The following is a 21265-nucleotide window of genomic DNA, read 5'->3' on the forward strand; positions in this document are numbered from 1 at the left end:
AAAAAGCCCAATCAAAGAGGATTGGACTTTGACAACTGGATACCACATTTTACAAAACAATAAAGTAACCATATTGAAAGAACAAGAACATAATGGCTGCAGTCATTCTTCAAATAATTATCTTTTTTTTAAATGTTTTATCTATTTCTTTCAAGAATTAATAAAATGCAATTACAGTGGCTGCTACAAATATCTTCCTCAAATCGTTAGTGTGACCTGGATACTATTCTGATTGCAAGAAGCACAACAAATGAGCAAGTCTTGAGTAGATGAGCATCTAGTGACATACCACTGCATATGCAAAAAAAATTTGCCATTGCAAAGGCAACAACTGCCAAGTTATAAAAGGTAGTTTGGCATCCTACAGAAGCAGAAAAAGTTGTGGATAGATCATATAGAATGGTTAGACCAAAACTGGAGGTAAATTTCAGTCCTGGGAAGCTTTCAGAGTGGTAGGGAGGAGCAAAGCACGGCCTGACCTCCTGCGGTTTGCAGATGCTGCTTTGCATGGAACAGCTGGGGAAATTCTCTGGGGAAATTGTCCTGAATCTGACAAGTTTCTACCTATGAAGAAGCTGTTTGGACAGAGAAAATTTGTATTCATGCACCTTTGTGAGGCATTTTCTCCCTTTCAGTTTGGTTGTCAGTATGAGGTGGGAGTCCCTGTTTCTCCAAGGTCAGATGCAGCTGTGAGCAGGAGCACTGTCCTGGAAGGGATGCAAATCGCCCAACTTCCTGCCAGCTGCAGACCTGCCACCTTGCACAGCAACACAACAAACACCTGCAACATGATAGCTCCTGGCTTCTTCAGGCATCAGCAGAAACTGGGCGTGAAGTTCTGCTCCAGAAAAAGTCACCTGAACTGAAGTATCTCCGTGGTTATCAGTTGATGGGGCTCCACTAGAGTCAGCAGAGCCCAGCTGTGAGGGACTCAGCACAGCAGCCTGAAAAAAGGCATCTAGTGCCATTTGAGATGCAGGGGGGAACCCAAAATATCTGCATGAGACTGTCAGATATGACACAGGACCGATGAGAGCTCTCTGTCCTTCAAACAACTTTAGCTTGTGGGCAACTGAAATAATACCGAGTTGTCTACCTTTTATAAGCTAAACTGCTCTCTAGGGTTTAGTTACTGCATTGATTTCTTTGTTTATGATGAGAGTTTAGACATAGCACCCAGGAGGGTGCCCAAATTTAGTTCTGCAGATGAAAAGGATAGTCAATCTGTGGTGCCCTTTGCATCTAGTCAACAGGGTCTGCATGGTCACATTCAAACGAGAGCCATTGCCTCTTGGAAAGATGTTTATATATTTCTTGCTTCTGGCACTGAACCATATTGAATGCCTCTGGGCACCCCAATTGCACCTTTTTGCCAGCAAATGGCAGAGAGATGCTGTTGTTTATTATAAAAAGGAGTCAGGTTGGTGTAACATCCCTTGTCATCCCAGCTCTTGGCCCCCTTCTTGCAACAGGTCCCACAGATGGAGTCCCACCTGGAAAGGCAGAGCCAGAGTGTGTGTTTGGAACTACTCTGGGACTCCATTTACCCATCTGCACAATGGGCCTTAGAATAACTTGGTTTTTCCCAGAGGAAGCTGATTGAAATATGATGGCATAGCGCCAGGAACTGGAAACGTTCCACTTGAAATACAACTACCTTTTGGTAAGAAACATTAACAAATGGGACCACTGACTTTTGTTTATTTGTCTTAAGTGAAGTGTCTGCTGTTTCAGGGTCATAAAACATTCACCGCATTCACTGAATAGTGCTATTTTGGGCACCAAACACAGACTGTAAATCAAAACATGACACCTTTCAATTATTTGTGGTAGCAAAATATATGTTGAAATCATATGGCTGGCACAATTCCTGTTTTCAAATAAATAATATCTAAATGCTGCTTCATTCTTCTCATCACATCTCCTATCCCTGCTCCTCCATTTTTCCTTGGGGGGAACCCTGGCATGATTATTCCAGTCTCTGCTGTGCCTGTGAAAAATTACCATCAGTTCAGCTAACTTTACCCACACCCACAAGATGCCAGAACTGCAGAAATTCTGCACTGCTTGTTGAAATCTTACTATTCAGCAGTTTTGTGGGTTTCAGTGCTTTCAAAATATAACTTTCCATGCTTGCTTGTTTGCTCTGGGGTCAGCACAAGGTCTATGAACCACTGCTGACTGTTTTTACCTTCATTTACACTTCTCTTCATTTTTTAAATTCAGATAGTGGCATCACCTCAGCCACAGATTTCATATCTTACAGTGCCCAACACTGGCTGGCTTTGACATTATCATTTATCATTGCTGGTTTTAAAAAGTTCACTTGTTGGAGGTTTTAAAGAGTCACTGTATATAAAAGTAATAGCAATTTCAGAGGTCTGTACTTAGTTCCAAGTCAAGACTTTTTGTCTCTCCTTTAAAAAAAATTATACACTAAATCTGTGGTGCTGTCTCCAAAAAAGGGGGAATACAGCTCATTTTCATTGCCCCTTTTATTTGCTTGTTTGCACAGTCTTTCACCAGTGTTTCTTCAGTTTGTCTACAGAAGACAAAAATCCATGCCTCAATATAGGCTTCTAGCCACTATGGTGTAATATAAATAGGAATAAAATGTGTAAGAAAACATACTGGATTCTGTATATTTACATGTCCAGGACTCCCAAAGTCTTTAACTGAACGTTCAGAAAACACGATTCAGCCACAATATACTCTCAGGCACCTCGTTGCACACAGTCTTTCAGAAATCAATTTCATTTAGCATTTTGTTTTACTCTCTGTGACAAAATAGTTACAGACTCCCTGCTTCTTTTTCTATTTGTATGTTTTTCTACTCACTTGCAGAATCTGTTCAATATGGTGGACTATCCTTCCACTTGTTCATTTCATTGTCCTACAGTAGCAAAGATCAACTTTACGCATCTCTTCTTACACAAAGATCAGTTGTTTTCAGAAAAGCTGCTTGTTCTAGGTTTTTGCTATAATTGCTTTGTCCAGTTTTTCAAATATTCCTTGGAAATATCTCAGGACAGCTCTCTGAAGACTACCAAACCCAAAGTTTTTGACAGAGTTTTCATAGTGAACTTCAATGGACTTCAGAGCATTTATGTAAAAAAAAATCACAGAAAATGAAAAATCGTCCATCCCTGCCTAAGATATCACTCTCTTCATGCAATACAATTATATTTACTACTGCTTTGACAACTGCAGTTAAGGATTTTAAAGAACACAGCTCCATACATCCTTGGAGCATCATTCGGTAGGCTAACACTGTTTTTTAATTTTACTTTTGTGCCTAGCTAATACTTTTTGTTATTCCACATTTATAAAATTCAAATATTGTCTCTGAATATTTGGTTTCACCTTTAATTAGCAGATGGCTGAACTATGTTTATTAAGGCAAACCTGAAACCATTTAGGAATAATTTGGGATCATCCTCTCCTAAAGTGTGATGGACTGATCACATTTTTGCAGTAACAGTTGGTTAGGAAATTAATTTCTCCTATTCCAGAATAAAGATTCCAATATCCGAGCTGAGAAAGAGTAGTGGTTTAAGGACTTGACACAGAATAAAAAACTTTGAGCTGTTTGGTAAAGGGCAGTGATATACAAATGATGATATAAATTTGTGCTTGTTTAAGTACAACCCCCTAATTTCAGAGACTTTGAAATTCACAAATATGTTACCTGTGGACTTTTAAGCTATTCATTTTGAACACGGATTTCTGAGATATGTCTGGTACTATTCTGAAGAACAGTGACACTCACACCCTCATGGTCTCCAGAAAGCATTCCTTACAGTCACAGAAAATATGATAAGGCAGCACCACTGCTGCTAAGATCCACACAAAGCAAGCAAAATCCACTATAAACTCTGCTTATCTGATAATTGAGTACCCCAACGTTAATGAAAGCAATGCTGCAAATATCAGTGTTGGAAGGAAAGAAATGAGATATATACATAATCTGACAGTCTGCACTAGGAAGGAATGCAGTGCAGTAAGAGCATCAGAAGTGTGGATTCATTGCTCATCCTCAAGCACTTGTGGGGAGAACACTTTTTGGTTTTGTGGGCGACTTTAAGCTGCTGGATGTCTGCTGGTAACTCAACACAGTGGAGAAGAGGCAGTTTAGGAGATTCCTAGAGTGTATGGAGGATAATTTCCCGTTGCAGCTGATAAATGAACCTACCAGTGGTGGGGACCTATTAGACCAGCTGTTTACAAACAGAGAAGGGCTGGTGGGAGATGTGGTGGTCAGAGGCCATCTGGAGCACTGTGACCACAAAATGATAGAGTTTTCAATACTCAGTGAAGTAAGGAGGGGTATCCACAAAACCTCTACCCTGGACTTCTGGAGGGGAGACTTTGGCCTGTTGAGGAGGCTGGTTCAGAGAGTACTTTGGGAAATAGCCCTTAAAAACAAAGGGGTCCAGGAAGGATGGACATACTTCAAGAAAGAAATCTTGAAGGTGCAGGAGCAGGCTATCCCTATGTGCCGGAAGGTGAACCAGTGGGGAAGATGATCAGCCTGGCTGAAGAGGCAGATTTTGCAGGAAATTAGGGAAAAAAAGAGAGTCCATCACCTTTGGAAAAAAGGGCAGGCAACTCATGAAGTGTTTAGGAATGTAGTTAGGTCATGTAGAAAGAAAATTAGAGAGGCAAAAGCACAATTTGAACTTAATCTGGCCAATTCTGTTAAGGACAACAAAAAGTGTTTTTATAAATACATCAATAGCAAAAGAAGGGGCAAGGAAAGCCTCCATTCTTTGTTGGACATGGAGGGGAACAATTACCAAAGACAAGGAAAAGGCTGAGGTACTTAACACCTTCTTTGCCTCAGTTTTCAGCAAGAAGACATGTTGTTCTCAGGACAACTGCCTTCCTGGGCTGGTAGACAGCAACGAGGAGCCAAATAGCCCCCCTGTTATCCAGCAGGAAGAAGTTAGTGACCTGCTGAGCCACTTGGATCCTCACAAGTCTATGGGACCAGATGGGATCCATCCTAGGGTGATGAGGGAACTGGCAGAAGAGCTCTCTGGGGAGGTCCCAGATGACTGGAAGTTGGCAAATGTCACACTGATCCGCAAGAAGGGCTGGAAGGAAGACCCAGGAAACTAGAGGCCTGCCAGACTGACCTCGGTGCCTGGCAAGGTTATGGAGCAGATCATCCTAAGTGCAATCACATAACACCTACAGGATGGACAGGGGATCAGATCCAGCCAGCACGGGTTTAGGAAGGGCAGGTCCTGTCTGACCAACCTGATCTCCTTTTATGACCAGGTGACCCATCTGGTGGATGAGGGGAAGGCTGTGCACGTAGTTTACCTGGGCTTCAGCAGAGGCTTTGACACCATCTCCCACAGCATACTCCAGAAAAAGCTGGCAGCCCATGGCTTGGACAGGGGCCCTCTGTGCTGGGTTAGGAACTGGCCGGAGGGCCGGGCCCAGAGAGTGGTGGTGAACGGTGCTACATCCAGTTGGCGGCCGGTCACTAGTGGTGTCCCCCAGGGATCAGTGTTGGGCCCAGTCCTGTTTAATATCTTTACTGATGGTCTGGATGAGGGGATTGAGTCCATCATCAGCAAATTTGCAGATGACACCAAGTGGAGGGGGAGTGTCAGTCTGCTGGAGGGTAGGAGGGCTCTGCAGAGGGACTTGGACAGGCTGGAGCTGGATAAATGGGCTGAATCCAATGGTATGATATTTAACAAGATCAAGTACCAGGTCCTGCACTTTGGCCACAACAACCGCATGCAGTGCTATAGGCTGGGGACAGAGTGGCTGGAGAGCAACCAGGTGGAGAGGGACCTGGGAGTTCTGATCAACAGGAAGCTGAACAGGAGCCAGCAGTGTGCCCGGGCGGCCAAGAAGGCCAATGGCATCCTGGTCTGGATCAGGAACAGTGTGGCCAGCAGGACCAGGGCAGTGATTCTGCCCCTGTATTCAGCACTAGTTAAGCCACACCTTGAGTACTGTGTCCAGTTCTGGGCCCCTCAGTTCAGGAAGGATATTGAGGTGCTGGAGAGTGTCCAAAGAAGGGCAATGAGGCTGGTGAAGAGACTGGAGCACAGGCCCTATGAGGAGTGGCTGAGAGATGTGGGGTTGTTTAGCCTGGAGAAGAGGAGGCTCAGGGGAGACCTCATCACTCTCTACAACTACCTGAAAGGAACTTGTAGCCAGGTGGGAGTCGCTCTCTTCTCCCAGGCAATCAGCAGTAGGACAAGAGGGCCTGGTCTTGAGCTGTGCCAGGGGAAGTTTAGGTTAGACATTAGAAAGAAATTCTTCACAGAGAGAGTGATCAGACATTGGAATGGGCTGCCCAGGGAGGTGGTGGAGTCATCATCCCTGGAGGTATTTAAGAAGAGACTGGATGTGGCATTTAGTGCCATGGGCTAGTTCACAGGCTGGTGTTGGGTCATGGGTTGGACTCAATATCAGAGATCGTTTCCAAACTGTTTGATTCTGTGACTCTGTGATTCTTAAGAAGGTGGAATTACCTAATTAACAGCCTTTATGCCACCATTGCTGAGTAAAGAAGTCTCAGCACTGGTGACAGACAATGTAAAGGAGAATATACAAACTGCTTTAATGAAGTTGTCTATTCCTAATTGGTGTAACCATATTTAGCACTGGTTGAGACGGGCAGTGAGGCAGAAATAGCCTACATAACAAATTCCTCTCAGCTTTATTTGCTTTTGCTGTTTGTCATCATGAGACAAACGGCTATCATTATTTGAGTAACAAATCAAGCTTTTACACATTCAACCTCAGTGATTTGTGTCCTTTTCCTGTTTTGTCAACAAGGCAACATCCATGTGATGGTAGTGTATTCCAGGAAGCCTGTACCAGTGTCTACCAGAAAGCTGACTGAGGTTTTCCATGTTTTCCATACAGGAAAAAAAGCATTCATGAAAGAAGAAGGTGAGTTCAGCAGAAAGAGCATCTCCCCTTGGACCCATGCTTGTCAGCATACAAGTTTTAGCAGAAGCTGAGATTGTAGTGACCCTGGGGAGACATAAATAATCTCTAAGTTTTGAAGTATAGTAATTACTATCTCTGTCGTAATGCCAGATTTATCCTATAATCCACCTCATAAGTCAAAAATCACATTTTTCTGTTATTCTAGACACACAGATTCCTTGCCTGCCTGTAGCTGGTAAATTGCCTCTCTGAGAGTAGTAGCTGTCTCATCAATCTCTGGCTGTGATTCTCTCATAAAGTAAATTAAATTCCTGTTTTTTGAGGAAGATAAATTGTATTAACTAGTTTTGAATATTTTTAAATATTTTTTAATATTCAAAATTATTTCCCGATATTTAGCATTTCTGGTTTTTAGTATATCACAGGCACTAAACTATTCTGTAATTCTATGTAAGGATCTCTGAAATAAAATTTGTGTTAATATTCTGGAGTTATAGCTCTTTACAGAAACAAAGAAACAAAATATTATATTGTACATTCTATAATGTTATTTCTTATCAACCAAGGCAACATTTGTTAATAACTGAAGTGTGTGTGATCAGTCTGACTGTTAAAAATCTCTGTTGCATGAGTGTAACTACTAAAAAGTTACAGAATTTATTTTAAAAATCATCAAGCTTATATTTTTATTGTCTATCAAATAGTAAAAAGACAATTTTTCTAGCAAAGAAGAGTAAGTTATTGCAGCATTGTTGCCAGTTATTGCCAGTGTAAGTTACTGCAAAATAATCAAAAAGCGTGGTTTGCTTCTGCCCATTTTATCCCACAACCTATGTCAATATTCAGAGACCTCGTGTTTATATAAGGATGCAGTTTCAGAGCTCTCAGTTGGAGAACGGATGCCTAAACCACAGTGTTGGGGAGGAGAGAAAAACCAGCTGTCTAAGCATGTTTACTTCAAGTGACAAGGAAGTTCTAACTTGTCCCTAAGTGGTGACTCACTTGGCTGGGACTATAAAAGTAAAGGTAACTGCTCTCTGAAACATCAGGGCTACAGATTTCAGAAATCCAACATGATGCAATCGAGACTTTCAGCTGTTTTCTTTTTCTGGTTGGGTTTGTCCTTTTGCCTGACAATCCCTATTCCCCTCGAAGACAGCCATGAATTCACAGAGAAAGACCTCCAGTTTGCAGAGGTACAGTATAAAATAATTAATTCACATGTCTAGTAAATAGTAAGTTGTGTAGTTACAATTGTTTGGAAACTAGTCTTATTACTTCTTTTCCCCTTTTTAGCGCTATCTCAGGACTCACTATGACCTCCGTCTGAATCCTGCTGGCATAATAAGAAAGAGTGGTAACACAGTGGAATCTAAACTTCGGGAAATGCAAGCTTTTTTTGGCTTGGAGGTGACAGGCAAACTAGATGAAGAAACGTATGAGCTGATGCAGAAACCAAGATGTGGTGTCCCAGATGTGGGGGAATATAACTTTTTCCCTAGAAAACTCAAATGGTCAAAAATGAATTTGACATACAGGTAAATTCACGGTATTTTGAGTGTTGTTATTACCTTCTTTCCAGGTGCCTTGTCCAATAGGTTGATAGTATATGAGGTTGATGTGAGAAGGACGCATCTGAGTTTGACAAAATTAATGTTGTAGTTTAAAACCCTTAAAGCCTCACTTTTGGAAAGGTGCCCTCAGCTCACACTGCAGCCCAAGGAAGTAAACATTAATTTTTTCCATTGTACTTTTTTGTGGAGGAAAGCTGGTATGGTGTAAGTTAGTAAATCCTCATCCAACCAAATGAAAGAAGAGTAGGGACTAAGATCATGCATTTCTCTAGGTCACTCCTGTGACCTGGTTTAGTGTCTGCCTCACATAGGTCTTGCCCTGGACAAAGCAATGTAGATGTAAACCAGTCTCTGCAATGTGGCTGTGAGAGCAGGCTCAATTTCACATTCTAGATGGAGATATCTATGTTTGGTCAGACAAATCACCATACCATGACCCCCAAAAGTTGACCTTAGGAAGGGAAGGTGATGAAAGTTCACATGGTAGCTCCTTGTCCTTTAATCCTGCAAGGTTGTCAGCCCAGGGGTTTGACCAGCTGCAGCCTGAGTTTATTTAGCAGTTCCAAATATGAAATCACTGAACTCTATTAGTTTGGTATCTAGTGATAAATATTAATTTAATATGGATGATTCTAGCCTATAAAAATCTCTTTGGATTATATTTTGCTCCTCCAGGAAGTAAGGGTCATGAGATATTTTATATGACATATAAAAAAAGTTTGAAATTACTGACATGATTTGACTTAATATCAAATATATCTGTCATTTTCTATATCTTCTGGTGTATAGAAAACCAATTAAAGACAGCTGTTGGATCATTTTAAATGTCTCTGAATTATGTTAATGAAAATAGAAATGGTTTGGTTTGTTTTTTTTTTTAATACCATATGCAACTGCCGAGCTCTTTGTTATGTGATAAGAACATAAAAAAAGCAAAAACTTTTAATGAGGTACAGTCAGATAAAAGTGCATTGCACCTTTCTTCAATTCATACAGTTTAACTGAAGATATTAATCTGTTTGACAGAATTATGAATTACACTTCAGATCTGAGACGTGCTGAAGTAGATAGAGCTTTCAAAAAAGCATTTAAAGTTTGGTCGGATGTGACACCACTGAACTTCACCAGAATACGAAGCGGTATAGCTGATATCATGATCTCCTTTGGCACTAAAGGTAACACAGAACCAATTGTTTTTACTTTATAGTAGTATTCCTCCAAATAAGATGGGGTAATTAATTCAATTGTTTTGAATTTTGTTTTGTAGAACATGGTGACTTTTACCCTTTCGATGGGCCCTCTGGATTACTGGCTCATGCTTTTCCCCCGGGTCCAGACTATGGAGGAGATGCCCATTTTGATGATGATGAAACTTGGTCAGATGATTCTAAAGGTAACAGAAGTTCCTGAGATTATTTGAAATGGTGATAGGTGGAGAATTTTTCCCAGTTTGATATCTGAACAGTTTGTTTTGCCTGTTATGTTCACTGTTTCTTTGTCATGTTCACTGTTCACACACAGAAAGCTGGGTTTAACCTCCAGTCATAAATACAAGTTTTACATGTGCCTAGCATAAATTCTAGAATATAAAGCTCGTAAATGAAGTGATTAAAAAAATGCCACAAACAAGGGATTTTGTCATTTTGGCATTTCACTGAGGTCAAGGTCAGCTAGTTCTGATCACAGACTGATGGGAAGTGCCTTACTGACGCCTATAGAAAACATATAACTCAGCTGCAAATTATCTGTTTGCATTTACCTTGAAAATTCATTACTTTGCCTATGCAGGAGAGAACTTTAATAGAACAAACAGAAAACAAACAAACAAACAAACAAACCCAACTATTTTTTTTCAGCACTGGATTAGCTCACCCTGCTGCCATTAAAGCTAATTTTTGCAACACTGAAAATAATATGGATTTTCTACTGCAGATGAATTCCCAACCAAAAAATGTTCTTGATTTGAGTAGGACCAAGATTTCACCCCAGAGCTTTCCTGTGTTGTTAAGAAATTTCAAAAAATCTAAATCTGCCTAGATAGCAATGTTGCCAAATAAGATTTAGGCTAAACACCAGCTATGAGATACTAAATTGATTAGGCCCTTGTTAACGCAGAACCCATGGTAGCTTGAAAAAGGCAAGCAATTATCTCTAGTGGAAGGTGTCTCTGCCCATGGCAGAGGGTTTGGAAGTAGGTGATCTTTAAGGTCCCAAACCATTCCATGATTTTATGGATTACACATAATTTTTCCATTTATTCAGTTGTCTCATTCATTGTCCTATACGTTAAAGCACAGTGTTAAGGTTAGTTGGTTATTCCAAGTCCCCTTTGGTGATGCAAGGAGATATACATTTACTTTTGCTGTGTTTTTTTAATAGGCTATAATTTGTTTCTTGTTGCTGCCCATGAATTTGGTCATTCACTGGGACTTGAACACTCTAGAGACCCTGGAGCTTTGATGTTTCCAATTTACACATACACTGGAAAAACTGGTTTTGTTCTTCCTGATGATGATGTGCAAGGGATCCAAGAACTCTATGGTAAGTCTATATAATATATATCTCCTGTATCATTATAACCTGTTACAGATGCACTGCACAGCTACTATTGAGCTGCAGATGCTCAATAACACCAGTCATCACTGCTTAAGACCAGTTAATTGGAACAGAAGAGGTTTAGATTTAATAGTTCAGAAAGAAAAAAATGAATTAATACTGCAGAGGACCATTGGTCACTGTGCTGTCTCCTCTGGTGGTAGGGGGTTGAGGGCAGTCTTTATAATTTTTGACCTGCCTCAAAAGAGAAGGTAAAATAGAGTCTAAAGCAAGAAGCAGAACTATCTATGTTTCATCATGGAAAGAATAAAAATTTTGGGGGACCTTTAAAACTTGGGATAAAGCAAGAAAGTCCATTTAACGTCTTCGCAGCACAGTTGAACTGCAAAGTCTGTGAATGTATTTGGCTACAGAAGAGAGAGAATAGACTTTCCCCAGTATAAATGTTTTGCATATTATGTTTGTATTTATCATGCTCTTTGGGAACTCTTCCATGACCTATTCAATATTGTGAACAACAGAAGGAAAATAACATTGTCAAGCTTAGATCATATGGTATGGTTCCAGGTGCTGGAGACAAAGATCCCAACCCAAAACATCCCAAAACACCAGAGAAATGTGATGTTGAATTATCACTTGATGCAATAACAGAACTTCGTGGAGAGATGCTGGTCTTCAAGGACAGGTAAAGAGACTTCCATGTTACAGATGGTGGGTAGTGGATAAAATTTTGAGGAAGCAAAAACACCATTTCAGTTTTTTACTAAAGATTTGAATGAACATAAGTTTAAAAGATCATAAATCATCATATATCTTTTTAGGTAGGAATTATAATACAACTGCAGACTTCACAGCCCAGTAATTTGAAGTGAAGATAATATGGCTGAAGGCTGACTCTTTTTGTACACATTTTTCATTTCACGGGACTTTCTTCAACATGGACAAATCTACTAATATGTATTTGGGTACTATCTTCAGAAACTTTACATGGGACAGCTGTGTTTCTCTTATTCTAAATTTGTTATTGTTTGAGATGATCACTGTGGGAGTGACAGAAATTATCTGCAACTAGATGACTATGAGGAAAGGAAAGGTCTACAAGGAGCTCTATGTATTAAATATTTTATGTTATGAAAAAAAACACAATTCATCAGTAACTAATTTTTACTATAGCACATCAAAAATACTGCTCTTTTATGGAATGACAGGAAACATAAAATATGTTTTCTTTTTCTGACTTAGGTTTTTCTGGAGACTGCACCCTCAGATGGTCGAGGCAGAACTGGTGTTACTTAAGTCGTTTTGGCCAGAGCTTCCAAATAAAATAGATGCAGCTTATGAAAATCCCATCAAAGATCTTGTGTTTATGTTTAAGGGTGAGCTTTCAATTTTGTTGTCAGTAGAAAAATATAGATATTTAATTAAGCTCAGTAGGTGGTGTGAAGGTATGAACAAAATATCCTACTTCCTTACTCAAAACTGTTGGTTTCACCTCATGCACATCTATACAGTTTTCAGTGAATTAGGAGATGTACAACTAAATCCAAATGCATAGGATCATAGCATAATTAGTCTAATACCTTCAAAGTATGTGACCTAAAAATTTATTTTTGTATAAAAGTAGGGATCACAGCATCCTCATTTCATTCTGCTCTCAAAGCTGAGTCTTTACAAAAGACTCACCTATACTTTGTTCTTATTTTCAGGAAAGAAAGTCTGGGCTTTGAATGGCTATGATATAGTTGAAGACTTTCCTAAAAAGATATATGAAATGGGATTCCCAAGAGAAATGAAAAGAATAGATGCAGCTGTCCATATTAAAGACACTGGCAAGACTCTCTTTTTTACTGGAAATAAGTACTGGAGGTAAGCTGGAGACAGATCAGTGTCCCTAGTCGTATCAAAAGATCAGCTGGCTGGTTCAAATCAGGAACTTGGCTCTGTGGTTTTCATTGTTGCTATAGCTGTGTACAATCTTGTAAAGGTGTATGCAAGGCTTTTATAAACATATGGGCACAGACTTTAAAAGTTGAATGAGTGAAAGAAAGGAAAGGAGAATAAAATGCTCTGATCCAGGAGAATTTGCGGTCATGTCTGCAGGACAAAATTCCCATCTTGCTTCCTCGAGTTGCTTGTGTGACATGAAATGGTATCAGTACTTTGCGAGTAAGAAATCTGTCTGGTTTTTTCTGTCTATGAGTGCAGCTCACAGTCAGGTCTCATGCATAATTAAGACACTATCATCACTTCACAGTGCCAGCAGCCTCTGGATAAGCTTGTAGTGCCAGTACATCCAGGTACAATAATCTCCATGGAATATATACTTCATAGATCAGTTCTGAAAATGTAACTCTACAAACTCTAGTGTTTATTCCACTTCTGGTGGAGGTGTACCCTGTTTATTGTCCTGAGTTTCATTATTGCACAGGACAGAAAGCATCTAAAGGCTGCTGGCTGCTTCAGGTGTGAGTAACTTCAAAGCATATAAAGGGTACAGATCAAACTCCCAGGCTGCTTAAATCCTCTGACTTTTTTTTCTTTTATACTTAATATAGTTACGATGAAGAGGCAGAAGTTATGGAAGCAGGCTACCCCAGGCTGATAGAGGAAGAATTCGCAGGAATTGGTGATAAAGTGGATGCGGTCTATGAAAGAAATGGTACATAATCTGATAAAGAAACTTGATTACAATCAGTTGGCCTTGAAAATTGAGATTAATGTCCTATGGAAAACTCTGTCATTTGTAATTTTGATTTTTTCACATCAACACTTCTTTTCTTGGCTGAATCAGTTTTCTAATCTAAATCATGCTCTGGGCCAAAAAAAGACCTGCCTCCTTGCTTAGGAAACTAAAGTGATATGCTTAATACAGAAGTATTATTATGCGTCTGTTCCTTCAAATGGAGCCCATTCCCATCCAACTTTTCAAGGAGTGTTTCCAAGTCAGTCTTAACCATTAACATGCAAACACTGTATTTTCCTAAGCAAGTGCTGTATAGGTAATAAAATGCAGAATTTGACACAAGATTAAAGAATATCAGTTATTTTAAAACTCTGATCCAGGTCTGGCAAATGGAACGAGGATCTTTAAAAAATTTAGCTCAGCATTCTAAATACTAAAATGTTGCATTTAAAAGACTTATTAAAAATGAAGGCAAATAAGATAATTTCTATTTTAACAATAATTTTAACATGACAACACTGTTTTCTCTGTGTTAATTCATTTTAATATTCCTTTTCCTTAGGTTATCTCTACTTCTTCAATGGACAACTGCAGTTTGAATACAGCATCTGGAGCAAAAGAATTGTCCGTGTCCTGCATACTAACTCCCTATTTTGGTGCTAATTACAGTTGAGTGCCATGTCATAGGCTGCAGAGCAGCTTGTAGTACATGGAAATAATAATAATGTGGGCATATAGGTTTACTAGAGGACAGCAAGGTTCCGTGAACAAGCACTGGGCTACCTACCACCAAATGTATACTGTATATATGGAATTATACAGCTGCATGCCAGTCTGGAACTAAATTAACTTAACAGGAAAGGAGAAAAGAAATCACTAGCATTTCAAGGGGCATTGCACCACTTAAAGTTTGTCTAGTATTGAAGTGAGATGCTGGATACATCACACATGATCATGAACACTACTAATTCCTGGTAAACTGAACATGTCTAGCATCTTTCAAGGATCTCCTAGCATGTCCCAAGAAATACACCTGATAAACTCAGAAGCATTATATTTTTAAAGTAATCCTTCATCTCTTTTTGAAATGCTTTTTAATGTACTAGGAATTCAGGTGTGTAATGAATGAGTGAGGACTGCATGGTGACTCCCTGAGAAGGTAACACCAGGCCACACAAATGAAGTTAGGGAATTCAAAGGTATTTGAAAGTATCCCCATTTGACTAGAATTGTCTCATTGGAAGCAGATGCACATGTCATCGCTAGAACAAGGAGAAGGTACAGAAGCAGTGAGGTGTCATTCCAAAGGAGACAGAAAACAGGAAAAGGGAAAACTACCCCCTGCAGAAATCATCAGCCTGGATGATACTGGGGAAACCAGAAAGAAGCAGCAACAAGAGAGAGAGTCATGCAGGTTGAAGACTTGCATGATGCTACATCTGGTATCACAGCCCATGTTTTCAGCTGATGTAAACTGAAGTGATGTCTATAGAGGTTATGCCTAGCTGTGCCAGAAGAGAACCTGAACATCCAAATCAAAATATTGAAAAGAATATATTTTTTCATGTTTGTTACTCTTTTAATATCTATATCAATTGCTTCAGTACATTTTAAGTTTTTGGTCTGGTTTGGTTTTTTTAATCAATGGAAATTATAGGGGACTGTGAATATTTTTTCAGTTTTAGAAAATAATATTAAATAAACTGAAGAAATAAGCTGACATTGTGATATTACTTTTATTAAAATTCCATATTCTGCCTGTCATAAAAGATAGAGCTATTGGACAAAAGAAATCAGGAACACTAATCTGTGCATTTTATTCATTAAAATTTTCACCTCTATTTAAAAATGTGATTTACTTTTTTTTTCCTCCAAGGCAATTCATTCTATAGAAAAGAGGAGGAGAGAAAAACAGAAAGAGAGGAAAAAGAAAAAACTCCTCAAATTTGCAAAATAAAAATAAAATTGGAATTAGTCCTTATCATTACAGAGAGAACAAGAAATTATTAAGAAATACTGGGAAAATCAGTTCCCTGTTAATTTGAATGTTAAACGTTCATAATTAATTGAAACTGCATTGTCCTATTCTGCCTTCTCAAAACCAAACCCTAACTTAATCAATCAGCCAGGCCTGCCAAGCAAAGCCCATCAACAATTAATATCTTTAAACAGACTCAAATTACCAGGCTTATCCACTTGATGAGGTTAATTCTGTAATTTACACAACATAGATAGTTAGTTGATATAACCTAATAGATTGAGAGGTCTCTTCTGAACATAAAACTGAGAACTAATGAATTCCAGACCTTAATATGTGTAAAAGAAATGCACAGAAATAGAGTTGAAAAAAAGCTTTACAAATGGAAAAACTTAAAGTGGACTAAAATCAAAGTTCTGTTCTATGATAAAATACTGAAAAAAACTGCTAAAGAGAAAGTCACTGCATAACAACAAAAATTGGTTCAATTATATATAAAAATCATTTTTGACAGACACAGTATGCCTGAAAAAATAATGTTTGGTATTGGGCTGCAGTTTAACTTAATTACTCAGAAATGAAATAAGGGTCTGGACATGTAAACTTAGTCCTTATTATTCTCGGTATAAAGAGTTGCTGGAAAATTGTGTCAAAATAATAATGAGCCTTCCATAAGGGCTAGTTGTTGAGTCTGAGTCCTCTGAATTTCGAAGGACATGAGCCACAGTAGATAAGGGAATGCAAAGGTGGACAGGGAAGTAAGGAGATGTCAAGGAATGTCTTTCATATCTATGCAAATTACTGTTAATGTTAAACACTTGGCAGGAGACAAAGGTACTGCATAGAAAGCTGGAACTTCAAAAGCCATCAGCATGATCATATCCAGCTGCTACCCAGCCCAAACAGAAAGATTCCTGTTTGCTGCTCGGCTGACTGGAAGAAGTCTTCGGCACAAGTCCAACCACAGCTCCAGTTTCTGCATCTTCATCCCCAGCAAGAGATGGGAGTTGTTCTGTGGTTAGCTCTACCTCAGCTAAGAAAAGTACCAGGCTGTCACTTCCTGGCATTTTGCTAAGAAAAAATGGAAAATACTGCTTGTGCTGTGGAAGTGGAAGGTTGAGATCAGAGCCAGAGGGGTTCTGCTGCTGCTGTCAGTCAAAAAGGAACACTCTCCACAGTACCCGATGCTCTGGGACCCACTGCCCTCACATGAGAATAAGATTGAATGGGTGCCTGGTGGGGACCTGATGGGATGTCTCCCAAGACCATCAAGAATTGAAAAGAAATGTCTTTTTCCCAACTGAACTGACAGTTTTCCTGAGATGTTGTGAGGAAAGGACCATGAGAGGCTGAGACAGATGTCTCACAGGATGTAATATAAGCAGAACTAATAACTTCACACCAGGTTCCTAGTTTTTATGTGGAACTACACAAATTCACCTAATAGTACATGAACTGTTATTGATTAATGTGTCATTCGAAGGGGGGAAAAGGATAAGGCAGGAAAAGGAATCTGTCAGATGCTCCTCAGGGCTAGTTTCTCTGCTGGTTACATGATCCTGAACAAGCTGGACTTAGAGGATGCAAACATATATTCCAGGAGAGAAAAAAAAAAAGTAAGCAAACATCTTTTAAACTTTCCAAAGTTTACAAGTTTCTATGAACTACTTGAGATTTACTAGTAGCTGAGAAACCGGAGAAGGAATTCAGTCTTATGAAAACACTTTTTTTTTCTTAGTACACTTACCAGAAACCTGTTCTAAAGACACTAGATGGCAGTGACAGCTTTACTTCTTAGAGATTCTGCACAAAACTAAAAATGACATGGTGAGTGAAGAAGCTACAGCTAACTACAGTGAATTCTTACATTTGGTGAAGATATAAAAACCTCCAATACTAATAAGTAGAATTTAATGACTTATTCTATCGAAATGTCCCCCAGGATCTCTGATTAACAAGTTAGGATATTACAACGTTCAGGAAACTGCCAGATATATTCACTGTCAGGACTACTAATTTTTTAGTCTTTTCTCAAATTCAGTGCAATACATTTAAAACAGGATACTCTTGTTTGTAGCATTTGAGTTCCCCGACAAAAGAGATGCATGTGCAGCTGTAAAATCATTTTTTCTCGCGCGGTATTTCCTACTGTCCTGAACGAGCCCTTATAATGGGCATGCTCCATAGAGTCATTTTCCGGAGGCGTGGCACAAAGACTACACTTCCCATGCTTCCATGGATATGTTCCTGTATAATGTTAACCCTTTCCCCACACTCGTTGTAACAATAACGCAATTCCTAGGAATAGTGCAATGCCCTAGGTATAATGCAAAACCTCATTCACTGGAAAATTACTCATACCCATACATAGACATGTTCCAGCTTCTTGGGAACATAGTCTTTCAAGATACTTACTGAGTCTGGGGAGGAGAACTTACTGTTTCAGTATTTTGCTCAGATTGAATTAAACAAGGGTCTAGACCTCAGTCTTCAGTCTAGGAAAAAGAATTGCACATTCACTTATGTTGTGATGAGTGTCTGTTCATCTGTCCTGCTGGAGATATTTTCCCTTTACACATATACAATTAAACAGTAATCTTTGGAAAGGCTGATAGCCTGCTAACCAGAATGCTCATTTGAGATGTAGGATCAAGACCTTCTGTTAATTATATTTGGAGAGTTTTTTGCACAAAGTGAAGTGTCTGCACATACTGTGAGTCCACACCAGTTTTTGGTTTTGATGTTTCTGCTGTTTCTCATGAAAACCAGTGTTTCCAGGGAAAACCTCACTAGTTCACCCTAAGATGATGCAGAGAGTACAAAGCCCACAGAGACTCTGTCTGGCCTGGGATCTTCCTCTTTTCTACCTTACACAGTCTTCATATGATTGGTACATCTGTTTGAGTCACAGCCTTTTGATAACACACTGCAATTTGAATTTCCAGTCAGTGCTGTTCAGAAGTATTTCTGGCATTCACTTCACCTATCCCCTCAACTTTGTACACCACATGTCCCATGCACTGTGCTACAGAGGGTGCGCTCTTAGTCACAGAAAATGAATGAAAGAACATTTTCCTCCAAGAAAACTCTTACCAGGCAACAGAGAACCAGATTTCAGTTTCTTATGTACATGTCACGTAACAAATTTCATACTGCCATAATAATACCAGATGATGCATCTCTATGTATATCTGACTTAGCCATCCAAATTTTGCCTTGACTTTTTGCACAGGCTTCACCAGGGTCCTACCACCAGGCAGGAGGAGGCTTATGGAGCAGTGTACTCAGAACGGTCATATCCATACTGTGTAGTCTCTGTTGGACCTCGCATGATCCTGTTCTACCCTTCTTAGAAGAGGCAGATAGGTCATTTCCAGGGTAAAGTGTTACTTTCTCATCCCAAATGACATTATTACAACACTCCCCATTGCAGGGAGTACCTCCCTAGGAATAAAGTAGGAAAATTTCCTTTTTATATCGGCATGATTTTTGTTGTCTGAATATATTCTTCACAGGAACACAAAAATTATGCAGCCCTCTTCAGAGCCTGCCATCTTAAGAGGAACCTGTGGGATCCTCTTGGGAACCAGCTGTGTCTGAAGGGTCTGGAGTTCACAGTATCCTTCCCACTATCTTATAAATCTTACCCCTGGCCCAAATGATGTGATCTTTTGCTATAGCGCATGGGTGATATAACAGCGAGTAAACCATGCAGAGCTGCATGATGGGTTGAAAGATATCCATGATGCAGAGAAGACAAGGTGAGACAAATACCAGAAAAAACTTGGTCATGGAAAGCTACAAGGACCTATGGGATGTCATGTTTGAAGTCTCCCAAGGCAAACTGTGGTACAGGTGTCCCAGGACCACTAGAAGGTGCCTGCAGAGCCACGGAGCGCAGCTTCAACAAGGGACAGCCTGACGAAGTGACTCACCAGGGCAGTGAGGATGTGGCCTGGCGACTTGATGCGCAAGTGAATATCGGATATGTGCTCACTCTCCCTGTAAGAGGCTTTACAAGCATCAACTCGAGAAGGAAAATACTTGTTAAAAGTTCAGGCTCAAACAAACCAGGACTGCACATGCAGCCTTAAATAAACACTGGAAATTGTAATTTTTATGGTTCCTCTTGCTCAATTCACAGCTCTCCGTTAGAATATTCATGGCACTCCGAGGAATGACTTGCATTATATTGGCATGTGTTTAAAGAGTGACATTCCTCCTTGGATCTAATTATTACCATTGCAGAATATCAGCAGTACCAAGCTGTCCAAATCACAGGCCGTCTCAGGTGGTCCTATTCTTTTCTATCCATAATCGAAATGAGGAGTAAACAAGACCCTGTCATGTGATATTTCAAGCGCTGCTGAATTTTTCATTGTTTTTCTTTATTCTTTCTTGCATAGATACAAGCTTTCTTAATATCTATATTCTCCACTGAATCTCAAATTTAAAATAATACAGTAAACTCAACAGATATTGTGAGTTCCTTATGAAAGGCTTCTTCTCTGTGATGTATTTTTAAACTATTTCCCTAGTTAACCAGTGTCATTGTTCTTATATCAAAAAACAGTAAATAAGAGCACCTACTTTCTCTAAGTTGCTTGTTTATGTATCTTTAGCAGACCTCTTATTTGTTTTAACTTTAAAACTGATGTTACAATTTCTTGTCCTTTGATGTGAGCAATATTTTTTAATTCTCCTGACAGTTTTGGCAGACATTTTTTCTTCCTCTCTGTTTTGTAAGTCTAAGTGACTAGAACTAGACACGATATCCAGGTCAGACTAAATCAGGTCATTATATTTCTAGAATTATCATCAATCTCTTTCTCTACACTTTATAACCTTATTGTTTATAGACATATTTTGTTTTTACTTATTATAACAGGTTTACTTTAACCTCTGTTATCAGAGATACCATTTAATAAAGGAAGGCAAGCCATGGGAACACAAATTTAAGAAATTCCTCCAAAATTACAGACAAATAAGCAGGAGTCAATGACATCATAGATATTGCTTCAGTGATTAGTTATCTGCAATTTACCATCTTCTCTGTGTTTATTGAAGGTCAGAGACTTACAAGTTTAACATGTATCAACACCAACTGCCAGTATTGAATCACATCCTGTTATAATGGAATCACTCGGGAATAAAGTAATAGATATTAGTGTTAGACAAAGACAGAGGGCTTTGTGAAACTATCAATTGTTTTCCTTTCCCTGATGTATCTTACCACGGGGTACTCCCCTGCTCAGATTACTATGCCAATTTTGACATGACAACCTATGCCAGATTTGAGACAATAAGTTTAAAAACAACCAGAAGGAAAGAAATGCAGCCTGAAAATACACTTCTCAGAAGTAAAGGATTTGTGAAAACAACCTACTTTATGACAGGGTAGAGGTTTAATGAATGTATGGAATGCAGACTTTGGGGGAAAGGATAGGAACAAACTATGGCTACAGGAAAGGGGAAAGGTTACTGTTACCAGAAAACTCACCAATGCTATTATCCTTACAAGGGAGGATATGTAAAAACAAAACTCTCAGG

General features: G+C 39.3%; 1 protein-coding gene across 9 annotated transcripts; it reads left to right on the forward strand.

Moving 5' to 3' along the window:
* The first annotated feature begins 5099 nt into the window (after positions 1-5099).
* LOC108497873 (collagenase 3-like) lies at positions 5100-15452 on the forward strand. 9 transcript variants are annotated; one of them, XM_017815956.1, is made up of 13 exons: positions 5634-5698; positions 6808-6924; positions 7791-8120; positions 8221-8462; positions 9525-9673; positions 9766-9891; positions 10878-11039; positions 11622-11739; positions 12297-12430; positions 12761-12920; positions 13610-13713; positions 14300-14405; positions 14985-15452. In XM_017815956.1, exons 3-12 carry the CDS (start codon positions 7998-8000, stop codon positions 14398-14400), a joined length of 1419 nt encoding a protein of 472 aa, XP_017671445.1. In that variant the 5' UTR covers positions 5634-5698; positions 6808-6924; positions 7791-7997; the 3' UTR covers positions 14401-14405; positions 14985-15452. The 9 variants fall into 9 exon arrangements, with proteins under 9 accessions (XP_017671444.1, XP_017671445.1, XP_017671446.1 ...); XM_017815957.1 differs by having other exon boundaries at positions 7791-7950; positions 8080-8120; positions 14300-15452; XM_017815955.1 differs by lacking the exon at positions 5634-5698 and adding an exon at positions 5100-5154 and having other exon boundaries at positions 14300-15452.
* Positions 15453-21265: the final 5813 nt, after the last annotated feature.

This window comes from Lepidothrix coronata, unplaced genomic scaffold (assembly GCF_001604755.1).
Source record: "Lepidothrix coronata isolate B3197 unplaced genomic scaffold, Lepidothrix_coronata-1.0 Scaffold53, whole genome shotgun sequence".
NCBI classification, from domain to species: domain Eukaryota; kingdom Metazoa; phylum Chordata; class Aves; order Passeriformes; family Pipridae; genus Lepidothrix; species Lepidothrix coronata.